The sequence below is a fragment of the Thunnus thynnus genome, chromosome 24 (assembly GCF_963924715.1).
Source record: "Thunnus thynnus chromosome 24, fThuThy2.1, whole genome shotgun sequence".
Lineage (NCBI taxonomy): Eukaryota > Metazoa > Chordata > Actinopteri > Scombriformes > Scombridae > Thunnus > Thunnus thynnus.
Genome location: NC_089540.1, coordinates 12812107 through 12825648, shown reverse-complemented (window position 1 = coordinate 12825648; position 13542 = coordinate 12812107). Strand labels below are relative to the sequence as shown.

At 43.2% G+C, this 13542-nt stretch overlaps 1 protein-coding gene across 8 annotated transcripts in view; it reads left to right on the top strand.

The window, feature by feature from the left end:
• The window catches only part of LOC137177195 (nck-associated protein 5-like), a 136457-nt gene that overhangs the window by 113135 nt on the left and 9780 nt on the right, over window positions 1-13542 (top strand). For all 8 annotated transcript variants that reach the window (XM_067583351.1, XM_067583350.1, XM_067583354.1 and 5 more), the window contains 6 exons: window positions 66-3673; window positions 4310-4415; window positions 5549-5636; window positions 10176-10496; window positions 12645-12766; window positions 13170-13299. In XM_067583351.1, the coding sequence (XP_067439452.1) occupies window positions 66-3673; window positions 4310-4415; window positions 5549-5636; window positions 10176-10496; window positions 12645-12766; window positions 13170-13299 (4375 nt within the window). The remainder of the gene's footprint in view (window positions 1-65; window positions 3674-4309; window positions 4416-5548; window positions 5637-10175; window positions 10497-12644; window positions 12767-13169; window positions 13300-13542) is intronic.

Below are 13542 nucleotides of genomic sequence, written 5' to 3'. Positions count from 1 at the left end.
AACAGGATGTTAATTAAGTATGTGTGCACATACTATTATACAATTTCTTTCTTTTTGCCCTGCAGTCATCTCTGACCTGGGAGAAGAGGCTGAGTTTGGGTTCGTCAGCCCCCAGTAATATCTGTGCCCCCCTGGAGGAGCAGCTGCCCACAAGGCGCAAGGAGAGCCACATACTAGAGGGATTGAGAAAGCTACAAAGGAGGAAACACAGATCCTTGTCTGCATCCAAGGTCTCCAAGTCAGGCTCCAAAGACTGCATGAACTCAAACGAGGGCATCTACTCCCTGGGTATCAAGAGTAGCAGTAAAGGGGTGTCCAAGCCTACCCATGTGGGTAGAACTTCAGCTGTTGGGGGCAAGAAGTTCTCTTATGATTCTGATGATGCAGATGATGAACTTGCACATTCAAGTCGTGCAGATAACATCCCCACCAAGGACAACTGGTTTTACTGTAAGAGGCTCTCCCACAGCATCTCAGACAGTTTGTGTAGCTGGGAGGGGATACAGGACAGTGGAGGTGGAGGTGACAGCAGCTCAGGACCAGTGGCTACAAAACAGCCCTCTGGCTATGACTCAAAAGAGCGTCCTGAGAAACTCATGAGTTTCATTAACAGTTTTCTCCCTGAGGGAGGGAGGCCATCAGCTTTTAGTAAACCATCCATGCTGCATTTCACCCCTTCTGATGCAGAGGGTCCCAATCACCTCTCTGACGTGGATGATCCAGAGGAACTCACCTCTGAGTCCAGTGACATCCGAATGTCCTTCAGCCAGCCAGCAGAGCAAACAGAGAGGGACCCCAAGAGGCTGTACAGGGACGCTGCTAGGCTGCTCGCACACCAGTGTGTGCGAAGGGACCAGGGACGCACCCAGTCTGCAGATGGGAGGCCCAGGCCTTTCAGCCTAATTAAGGAACCTAAAGGGGCCAAGTGCACTCAGTCTGAGGAGAGCATCTTGGCGATATTTGATGCAGAGGGAGAGCCTATTGAACTTTGTGCTCAGAAACTTGCAGCAGGTGCTGGGTCTCGAAATGACATTCCAGGTAGCAAAGTAGTGGCTGATTACACAGAACTAGTGCCCCAAGAGAGACCAACGAGGCAAAAATCAACAAATGTAAGAAACTACACTGTTCTTGAATCTCCAGAGAAGCCGTCTGAATATCAGATCAGGACTAGCAAAACAAGCAATAGCAGGGAGGGCAGTGCAGAAAGGTTGTCAATGCAGTTAACTCCACAAAGGAAACTAATCAAACCACTGAGCAGCCGAGCTAATAAAGGCCATTCCATCCCTCCCATGACTGATACTGCTGGTCCCAAGTCCAGTGGTTCAAAGATACCCGGTCATAATAAATCTTTGGGATCCCCGCTGAGACTGTCTAAGGGCTCCACCACTGAACCAAGTAACAGTGGAAACTCAGGACCCTCTAGTCAGGAGAAATCCCCCTCCTCCCCTACAGTTAAAATGTCCAGGTTCATCAAGAGCTCTCAGAGCCCAAAGGCGGTAAACTCCAAGGTCCCTAGCAGGCCGGAATGGAGTAAGGGCTCGTCCTCCAGTTCCCCACACCTCTCAAGGAGGCACCTGGAGTATGCTGACAGTGGCGAGCAGCCAACCAGAGACAAACACTGTGAAACCATCAAAAATAAACTCAGGTCCCCTTCTCCTCCCCCTCCCCCGGGCCGCACCACCTCCTTACTGATCAGACCAAATTACGAAGGGTCGCCTCAGGCACATAAAATAGGGGTGGCTCAACAATCCACACCAAGCACTGTGAGGGGCCCTCCCCCAAGTTACCACACCTCACTTGTACCAAATATGCAAGCTACGCTACCCATCAAGGATAAAGACTGTTTAGACCTGGATGCAGGCTACGGGACTGCACTTGCACCTCAGAAACTGGTTGACAAAACCAGTCAGCACCTTCAAAAGTCCCCCGCCATGACTCAGACACCTACTAAAGGCACTTCCAAGCGGATGACCATGAAAGACTACCTCCCTTCTGCAAACTCAGGGTGTGCTCCAGAACATGAAAATGCACCTAAAAGCTCAAAGAATGTCCCTCCTCCCTACAGTGCCCTCAGAGGGTCCTCACTTCAGAACTCATTTGCAAGTAAGAGAGGATCTACCCATGAAAATGTCCATCAGTCGGTGCAGAAGACCTCTGTTGGTTTACCTATATCGCTTCAGGACACCCCTCAAGGTAAAACAGAGCCACAAAATGGCAAAGCTGTAGTCAGCCCACCCAGCTCAGTTATGCTTTCCCCTAACTCAGTGGAGAAAGCCTCAAAGACTCGCATCCCAATGGGGTTTAAAGCATTTTTAAAATCTCCCCCCAGCCATAAAAATAGTCCCTCTATACCAGGCAAGCAAGAGAAAGATCATATCAACTTAGTTTCCAAGGAGACTGTGACTTCAAATGCTTCTACCCAGTGTGACAGCTTGCAGCCTGTGTACAGTATTGATTCACCACCTAAGATGTCCATTACAGAGGGGGAAGGTGAGGTTCAGTGTAGGTTACTGGAAGAGGAAGTATGCGCTGCTGTTTTACCAGAGGAGGGGGACGTCTCCGATAAAGGGAAAAGGAGTAGTCAACTTTTCTCTAGATCCATATCTGTTACTACCAAACCTCATCTAAAGCCGGCCTTGGGAATGAATGGGGCCAAAGCCCGTAGCCAGAGTTTCAGCACCAACTACATTGAGAAGCCCAACATCAATGTTCTGGATGGACCGGGAAAAATCAGAACTCAGATCATCACTAACTCAGGCGAAAGGGGGAACTCTCTGTCAAGACAGAGCTCCTTGGAAGTGCCCAGTGTTGGGTTGGCAGAGAGCCCTGTCCACTCCCCAAGGTCGAGGCTTAGCCACTACGGAGGTATGACAGGGTCAAATAGTCACAACATACTCCCTGAAAGAACTTCTAAATCAAACTCCAGAGGTGAGGGGTCACAGGGCACAGTGAAAGGGGAAGCAGTCACCTCACCCTCTCAAAAAGAGGTGCGTAGCTTACCCATCACTGATAGGATTGGTTTGAAGAACATCCGTAAGCCAGCAAAAGTTGCCTCTCATCCACAGTTTCAGCCTCCATCCTCTTGTGTCTATAACTCAGATAACCCAGCGAGAGAGACGGGAGGCATAGCAACCACCCCTAATGAGCCAGACTTCAGCAGAGAAGTCAAAACCCAGACAGACTCGCAAAACAAACCCCCAGATACGGAGGAGAAAAAAATCAGTCCAACAGCCTGCACTATTGAAGAGAAAGTCATGATGGGAATTGAAGAAAATCTGCAGAAATGTCAAGAGCAGGAGAAGGTCGCTGCCAGTGAGTCCAAACAGAAGACAGGTCCCTCACTGGCAAACTGGTTTGGCTTCCGTAAAAGCAAACTTCCAGCTCTGACTGGTAAGAAAGCAGACTCCCCCAAGGGAAAAGAGGAGAAGAAAGAGTTAAAGATTGGATCAGTGCTTGGAGGCAAACAGATGAAGTCTGACAAGAAGAAGGATAAAAAGAAAAATGATATCCCGCAGAAAGACAGTCAGGAGGCGCAGAATCTGTCTGAGGTGAACAACAAGCTGAGCTCCATCATGGACCATTGCAACAATCAGATGGGTCAGATTACCAGTCAGATCCAGTGTACGACAGCCTTTATCGGCAAAGACCAGTTTGTGAACGAGCTTCTTGGCAGGTGGGTAAAGCAACATCTTTGTCGTCAAGAAAACCAAGAATGAATTATCTTTAATTGATCGGATGCTATGATGCTGATTACTTCCTGTCACAGCCTTGTCAGAGTTGTCTTTCTATCCAGTGAATCGACACTTTAAAACAAATTGGTTGTGCTATTAAATTAAACATGAGCCGTTCCTGCATTAAATCTGTGTTCAGAGAAACTGATAAACAGCACAAAAAGCAGCTGTCTGTTTGAGTTATGACTCCACTCCAGTGAGCTTTAACAGTTCTTGGACCAGCATCCAGACACGTAGTCAGCACACTCAAAGTAAAGTATCTTCAAGCTGGGAAAGCTGCACATTTCACAGCTCTCACTTCATTGATGCGCCGCTTCAAACCACATCTGACAGATTTTTATCCAGAGTACCTGCAAACAATCACTTAAGAGGGATTGCCTCGAAAAAGTTGTTAAACAGTTAATGGCATTTTTGTGTGTGTATTTCTCTGCATTTCTATATGTTTGTGTGCATATTCATGAAGGGGAAAGAACAGGTCAATGCAATTTATCAGCCGGCTCATTTTCTACCAGCTGAGTTGATAAAAGAGGAACTCAGCACACAGACATAAAAACGGATAAAATCTTATTCCCTCGCAGGACTGCTGTGAAGGGCAACTTTGTGGCTGCATCACCGCCTGGGATCTCTACACCCAAGAAACACAGCGAAATGAAGGGAGATATGGAGATCTGTCCAGATACGGCTGTAAGTGAGCAAACACGCCACCATAATAGAACTCCGCCGACTTTAACACTGTAGCGTCTGTGTCGAGCTCATCTCGTTGGCCTCTGACACACACACACACATACGTGCAAATTCCCACAGGTTTTCACACTTGCGCGGTATGTACATGTTCACAAACACATCCACAACAAGGCCGCCTCTTCAACATCATACCCCCTGAAGGCTCGCTATTGATTCACATTGTGTTCCGGCTCAGCCTACTATTCATCGCCTACTTTTTCATTATCTACCCAGGCTGATGCTGTTGTTGTTTCCACAAGGTTTTTTAAAGTATATCTCACACAGAGACAGCTATCAGGCCATGCATGTAATGCAAACTTGAATCAGGCTTCTCTCAGCGGCTTTATTAAAAATAAAAAATCATATCAGTGCACTTCATAAGCAAAAGGCTCAAATTATGACCTTGTGGATTGTATTCTTTATTATCTGTCAGTCAAAAGACCAAAAAAAAATGATGGAGAGAGCCTGAGTGCTTGAGAGAGCCTGAAATAAGCAAGATGGCAATAAAAAAAAAAAAAAAGAAAGTAAAAAGAGTGGACTGAATGGAGGAAGAGAATGACAAAAAGAGAGTCTCACTGCATAATGTAGGAAATTTAATCCAGATGATGTGGAATTTCGATAACATGGAGGAGCCCCTTATCGGAGGCACTCAGTTTGACAAAGGGGCCATTTAATACCATCCTCCAAGCCTTCCCTCTATCTCCTCCCCAAAGAAATACAACAAAAGAGGGACACTTTATGACCTATAAGCTCTTTTTTGCACCACCCGAAAACCTCTTTTTTCCCCGAAATAACCCAATTAAAGTAAAGCAGGAAAGTATGACAATTACCTTACTTCTTTCTGAAGAAAACTTCAAACATATTTAACAATGCCAGAAGCTTGTCTGTTCATCTGGAAAGTCATAAAATACACGAATCTGTAGTTACTGCGATTGATCCTTTTCATTCTCACTTTTCTTTACTGCAAATTGCCTTTAAGGGACTTTTATTAATGTTATATGTTATTTAACATAAGGGTTAATGATCTATACAAGTATATTTGTATTCAAAAAGACACTCATGTCAATATCATGTATTGTTCATTCATTTTCTAGACCCTTATAATGACTCAAAAGATCAACCTGAGGGCTGAAAATGAAGAGGGACGCATCCCAGACACTGCTTGTCAAGACCACATGTTAGGTAAGCTTTATGTATTACTGTTGGTTGTACAGTAACATTTCACCAAAAACAGGGAAGCTGAGTCATTATTCACCAAAATTGAAAACAAAACATGACTCTTTGTGTAATAAAAGCTGTTTGGGGATTGTAGTTTTCAAGCCAATGATGATTGAATTCAGTAAACCAATTATTTTACCAAAATAAATCCAATGAAATAATAAGAAATGTAGATAATTTGCACTGAAAACTAACCAAAGTGGTGCTCAAATCCTCTCTTGTGTGTAATGTTTCTTTTACTAACTTGCATTGTGATGTTCTATTCTTACTGTGCCAAAAGTTCATGGTGTCTGTTTTAAGCTGCTGATTTTCATATTTCCTGTTTACCTCATCCAGTGCAGCTTTTTTTTTTTCTTTCCAAGCGGCTTACGAAAAGCTGCCACTAACCATCACGAATCAACCAGTGCAACAGAGCATTAACACATTTTACAGTTGTGATTTCCTGATGTGATTGACAGCTCAGTTCCTTTGCCAACTGATTCTCCACGCTGCCAGACTGCCATTACTGTGGGGAAATGGCATCCGCTGCAAAAAAAAAAACAAAAAAAAAAACATGTTGACAATCTAGCCAGGTGATTGATGTGCGACAGGGTGATATTTTACAATGCCTGAGCAGCTAAGGAAGTGAAAAAATAGATGCATCAAACATTTTTTGCGAGACAGGATGATGATTGTTATCGTTGCAGTGCGACAAACTTACATTGTAGTGTGTAATTCGGCGCATGGAGGGAGAGGGTGTAACTGCTGTTTACTGGATGCGTAGTGCAGTCGGTCTGTCACTCAGTTGTCACTCAGTGGGCTTTTTGAGAAATTGTCTCAGTGATCCATTTCAAAGGTCATATTGACTTATCTCTTATAATATAGCACCATGGCCAGGCATGAATTGAGATAAGCTGAAAGGGGCTCTGTTTTATAATGTGGGGCCACATTCTTTGGGGAAAAAGTGTTTTGATGTTCAAAAAATTGGATTTCATTGCAAAGTTTTCAGTCTTCTATGGCTAAAGAGTCAGATATTTTCCTCAGGAGTCCAAAATGAAGGCGAATGTTGTTGTAAATATGCAGCTACTTGCCAACAAGTCAGTGTGTGTTGGGCTCACAACTTGTTTCCCTTGTCCCCAAGTGGCCCTAATCTAGAGTTAGTTAGTGTTTCTCAATTAAAAATTTCATAAATCTATCCGGCATTTTTTCTTTTAACTAACTGGCTGTAAAAGCTGATTATTGTCAAGTGGGTTTGCATCATAGTTGGCACTGTTTATATCCAAAAAAATGCACATGGTGGTGATTGTGAAACAATTTAAATGGACTTAAACTTCACATCAACCAGCTCTTATAATTAAACTAAACTTATTTCGTCGCTGGAAATAATCTTTATAGAGCCAAAAATGAGTCCTCAATTGAAGATTTAGCTTAGAAGTAATATGGTCTGACTAATCGAATCATTTCAAGGAACTGTTTTAGCTTAAGCCACTTTCAACAGAGTGTGACAATGAGCTTATGATGGGTTAGAGCTACGTACGGCGCCAAAAAATAAAATGCTTAATTGTTTCTGATACACAGGCTGCCTTTATTATTCTGCCAGCTAAGCATTTCCAGACCGACTGAATTAATTATTTCATAAAGGTTTCAGCTGCGGCCGCTCATGGTTCCTCAGCGCTGCTTTAATGTCACGTCTCTCCATAGTGCAGCACGCACAGGCCTAATACCAGACAAACAATCATCAATCATAGAAATAGTCACATCCAGCCAGTTTATAATGCAAGCGGCTTGAGCAAAATCCATGCTCAAGTAATAAATGTGGACTTTGAAGTTCACTCTACACTGGTCAGTTATTATATATTAGCAGAACTTCCCTTGAGGCAGTGTTTTTTCTTGTAAAGGGACTATAAATAACATTTCGACTGGCTCATAGCACAAAATGACTATAATATACTGTATCTGCAGGGGTTTGATAGCATTATTGATCAATACCAATGATTCAGCAGTTACTTTACCGGGTGCTGATGTTTCTAGCTTTCAAAACCTACTTTCCAGCCTTTGCTCTGTTCTGGAAAAAAAAAAAAACTCCAATTTTGGGGATTTTCAACAAAGCTACAAGCAAGAAACGACATAATTCTTAAGCCAGAAATGTGATTATCACAACATTTTGCTGTGGATGTTGCTGCAGCATCTCTAACCTAGGATACGAGTTTCTCTTGTGGAAACTTTACAATTTGTGTTCATTGCTGTTGACACAGAAATATCCCTTAGATAAGGTTACAGTCGTTAGTGATGACTCTTCCTCTCCTCTTTGACGCCTCCTCATTGCATAAAGCCAATTTCACACCGTGGAGGTATCAACAAACCAGTTTTTTTTTCTCCCCTCAAACCCCGGAGGTTGTATACAGAAGTGATAGGGCGCTCGTGAAAAACTAGATTATGTCCAGTTGTTGTTGCCTCTGGGTAGAATTACTGCGGACCTTTTTAGGCTGCATTCACACCAAATCCAGCAATGCATGAAAAATGGCAGTCCTCCCATTCGTTTGAATGGTTTACGCTGCAGGAGAGGGGACCACATAGGGCTCAGCAAAAAACCGCAGTGGCTATCCAGCAAGAAGTTGAATCAGGCTCAACTTTTGACAAAAAGCAACCTGACGTAACACTGCAGTGGCCAGTCACACAAGAGCACATTGTTGGCGGATTACCTTGTAACATGAATGCCATATTTGGCTCTTTACCTCTTGATCATCGTGACGAAAGATAAAACAGCTGCCGCCATGAAAACTTTCCAGAGTTGTAAAATTAATCTCCAACTCGACTTCCTGGGTCGTATTACATTGTCTCACCAGTACCTCAAACAACACGCCGCCACCATTGCCACCATTGATTTGGTCTGAATGCAGCCTTATAGTTTGGTTATAGAGGACGTTTTGAACCACCATGCTTTGCATTCAATTATACAGCTGTGTGATCCACGCATAAATAAGCATTCACATGTATGTTATTTGTTCGTATGTCGGCTGCATCAAGCATTTCTTAAAGCTTGTTGGACTTTTTATTCTTTCACAAATGTCCTCAAGTGATTCAGAGCTGATATGCTTACAAGTAACAGGCCATCTGTCTAATGAACACGCTGTATGTGTACATCCAGTGACTCATTTTCACAGGTTCTGGATGTACAGTACAGCACGGTGTCAGATGTCAGAAGCAAGTCAGATAAAAACAAAAAAGTACACGTGAACAAGTCTGTGCTCAAGCTGTTGTTCAAGAACTCCTCAACTCTCTGAAACACAAATGAAGAAGCTTCTTATTTGTGAACTCCCTCAGCTGTGAAGTTATTGACAATTCATTGACATTCAGAGGAGGATGAAGATGTTACCTCAGTGCATAACTAATGGTATCCAGGGAAAGTCGGCTAGGTTTATCCAAAGACAAGATCAATAGTTTTAACTTCAGACCCAAGTGTAAATGTTAGACGTTGTCTATGGGAATAAACTCCTACTGAAAACGCACCCTTTACCCTCCTTTCACACTCTTTTTGAAAGTCGGGTGTAATGCCCAACAGTATTCAGAGATATTCTTTATTCATAGAAGGAAATGATCATGAGTAGACTGTGTTTGTGCTCCTGCATCCCATTGAGAGGAGACTATACAGTTGAGAAGCAGAGCCTGTCAATATCAATCCACCGCTAAAAAGAAAGATAGAAAAAAAAAAAAAACATGCCAGCCTGCTTTGACGTTGCTTTTTAATCTCCAATATTTGAGAGACAAGACTGAATCCTGCATCTTCAAGGCCAACAGTGGAAAATGTAATGAAATAGAATTGAGTTTCACCTCAAGTTTGCCCACAGCAACAGAGAAATAAAAGCTTGTTTAATTCTAGCAATGATGAGACATTACGAGCCTTTTTCACTTTTTCAAATTCCGTCTTAGCAAAAAGTTGCAAACTGCAATTAATTAGCGATCTAACTGTTGGCCGTTATCGTTCACAGTTACAAGGATCTGGGATGGTGCTGCATGGCCGTCCATCTGTTCCAGCCTGAGTCAAGGCACTGCAAACTGTGGTTTCTAAACGGCGTCCATCTGTTGCTACTCGCCGTCATTTCTCCTGATTACAACCAGCGTGCGCTCTGATGAATCAGAGGAACATGTCCTCATGTTGTAACTCAATCGTGTGTTTTGTGTAAAATTGCTGGCAGCAGGTGCTTTTCTTGTGTCATCACATTAAAGTATTTTCTGTCGCATTAGAGTTATGCATCTGTCACTACAGGGATAGCTACAAAAGCTTTGGTGAATCAGGATAATGTCAGCTATTCAGTGGATCGTTTTTATTCCCTAAAAAGATACTTTAGCAAATAAAAATGCTTTCTTTTCTCTCCTTTCTTACCGGCACCGTTTCTGAACCCATTACAGATGCCCTCTTTACTCACGACCCCTTCCGTTGCATGTGAATCCAAATCCTTTCTTCTCCTCTGTTGGTGATCCCTGCTTCTCCCAGATATCACACACCTCTCCCTGTCACTTTAGGCTCCGGCTGCCAGATGAGAACCCTGGACAGCGGGATCGGCACTTTCCCTCTCCCTGATTCAGTCACCCGTGCCAGCGGTCGCCACATCCCTAAATCTGAATCCAGCCCCGATGGGGTGACCGCAAGCACCTCGGAGCTCGATCGGGAGACTCCCTCTTCTCACCCAGACCCCTCACAATCCGGTGTGAAAGTGCCTTCCCTCCCAAAAACCTGCCCGCATGCCCCTACCAGCATCGGTCACTCCCTTTCCGACCCCACTGTGACCTGCAGCAGCAACACCCAAGACGCCCAGAGCCGCCTGCCCAAATTAGCAACTTCAGGTAAGTGAGGAACCGCTTTACATTCAGGTTTTACCCAAGGAAGATTGTGAGTGGAGGTGGCTGGTGGTCAAGGTTGATGAAAATTTCAGTCACAGAGCTTAGCATCATTTTTTTATTCATATTCAACTTTTCTGAAGATACAAAGTGACAATGCACCTTTAGAAGTGTGTCTTGCACAACATCCTAACTTGTGCCTCTCATGTATTATCATTAGAGCTACATAAGCGTCTCTTTTTCAGAACAGTAAATCCCTGGCAATGTTTGAAAAACCCATAAGGAAGGTACTTCTACATCCTCAAAGCCTCTTCTAACCATCTGGATTAAAAAAAACATTCCATCCGCAGCACAATAAAGAAGATTTTAAACCTATTTTTAAGTCGCAACTTTGTTTCCTGAGACAAGGAACGACACGTGCCCTCGCTCGTTTTGTACAACACAAGGAAAAGATGAACTCTTGATTGTGTATGAGAATATTAATAATGTTCAAATGTCGTTTCTGGCTACTGTCTTTGTTTGGGAAACAGAGTTGGAACTTGGAAATGAGTTTTCAAAGATACTAACTTGAAAAGCCTTCAAAACAGCGGTGAGTGTTGTTAAAAAAACCTTTTGGATTTTCAGAGGATTTATCTTTCCAATAAACTGACGCTCAGCTCTTAAACTCAAATGTAATATTAATACATGAGAGGCTCAAACTGGGTTCATGGGAAATTCTAATACTCATCAGTGCTCTGTCTTGTTCTGCCCTGCGAGATCCTCATTGTTAGCCGCTCATGGCACCACATGACGGAGAGCGACAATGCCTTTGTGCTTTTATTGGCTTTGTCGATCAAGGCTGAAGAGGAAAATAAATTGAAATGCATGTCTGTAAAAAGGTGCTCTTATCATAGAAGATGGCAAAGTGACAAGCCTTGAAAGCCTCAGACAGTTTGTTTTACCTTTCAGGGGGTAAGTGAAATATTGGATGTCACTGTACTTTTTGTTAGCACATTTTCCTCCAGAGCACTCAGGGCTTGTAACCGCAGACAAGCAGACAAGAGGAAGTTGTTAGGGTTTATTAGAGTCTGATTAAAAGAAGAACCTTGTTTGTTCAGCTAATTCTGAAGCTAATGCATCACCACTGACAACTGATACTCAGCTGAGATGACAAACGACTCCGTGTCCTTATAGAAAAACCGTGCAACCACATGCCCCGAGGAGAAGCAGCAAATGCAATTAGATAAGCATGTCAGTATAGCCATAGATCATAAAAGCGCCTCCTGCTTTGGTGTTCAGGACAGAACGGTGGTGGGTAGGATGCAATCAGATGGCTGATTAAAGCTACAATAACACACAGGGATGAGTGATCACACCTGGGGATTTATGCTTGCAGGACATTAGCCTGAATCTATTCACCTCGGTGCTGCGGTGGCACTGCAGAGGCAGCAGTTTGAGCAAATAGAGAGTGACTCCCGTTGAGTCTTCCCTGTGGAACAAGTTGATTAGAAGAGCCTAAATGTATGCTGTGCATCTGTATCATACGTTTTAACTATTTATTCTCTCCGTCATTATTATATAGAATAGGCGAGAGGAAGAAGGTGACAAGACCTTTATGATCTTGATGCATATTTCCTCAGATGGAGATGAAACGTCGGCCAAACGCGGCTTGTTATTGTAATGCTGCTGAATGTTAAAAGAGACAATTGGCGTCTGTCCGAGTCGGCAGTAGGCAGAGTGATAATAAGGCAGTGCTTCGTCATTTGTGGAGGACAGCTGGAACCTGTTATATCTCGCCTGCCAGGAGTCATGACTGGTAACAATTGCAGGGTGGACACCATTAATGTTGGATAGCTGAGATATTGTGCAGCTCCATTCATATATGCAGAAAATGGATGTGTAGGCAGTCGGATGGGTTTTGGTTGAATGACTGCGCGAGATGTGCTCATCCTGTGTTTCATCAGTCTGTCTGCCGGTGAAAAGATTGTCACTTTAGAATAACTCAAATGATGTTTTTCCTCCACCCACTCTCTATATGCAGTGCATGAGGTGCATGAGGTGGCCTTGCGGTGAATAAAAATGAGCGCTCGTGTGCGTGTGGACTGACAGTTGCGTTTATGTCATTTACCGCGCACCTCATGACTCACTTTTTCTTTTGTCTCTTTTGACATATAGATGCAATCAGGACAAAGAGGTTGAGTCTTTGTGCCCCGCGTAGCAACATCTCAGCTTCCACAGAGGACAAAGAGGACGAAATAGAGAGGAAGATGAAATCCAAGGACCATGATATGGCGGGTGTAAGTCATTTACATGGATCGGTGTCAAAATAGACATATTTGCAGATATTAAAAAATTAAAAGAAATGAAGAAGTACTGATAGATTAACCCCAAGATTTTAGACAATTTCACATTAGTATTTCTTTAAGCAGAATGAATAATTGAGCAGCTTGGTGTTCACTTTGACAGGACATAATATTTATATTTCTTTTATAATAACAGATACATCAGGATAGAAAATTCACAGAGTGGACTAATAGCCACATATCATGCCACATTCTTGTCCCTAGAAAGGTCTTTTGGTGGATACTGTATCTTTTTGTCAAGAAATGAATAAATCTGCCTCTAACTGACTGTCTGAGTCTTTGAAAGTGCATCATATCTACATTTTAAAAGTGACTTTGGCTTTCTAACCTTGAACAGGAAAGAGCCCTGCAAGTGTGCACGTACTCGGGAAGCAGCAGCGACACCGAGACTGAACCCGAGGGAACCGGAAGCACTTTGGGCTCGCCACAAAGGACCCTGATCAACAGAACCAAAAGGAATGACACAGGTCTGCTTTAAATTTGTACAATTACCAAATGGAAACACAGGAAGCACAGTCTCACCAGCTTACTTACTTCATTAAAACAGTGTTAAATGAAAATGTAAAGCCTATTGGTCTTGTGTCAACAGGATTTGAGTAGCTTTAGAGGCATGTTTCATAATGAGACTACTCAGAATAATAGACTGTATGAGTGTTGGAGGGATTTGCAAAAGCTTTTTTATTATAACAAATTCCTTCATCATCTTAACA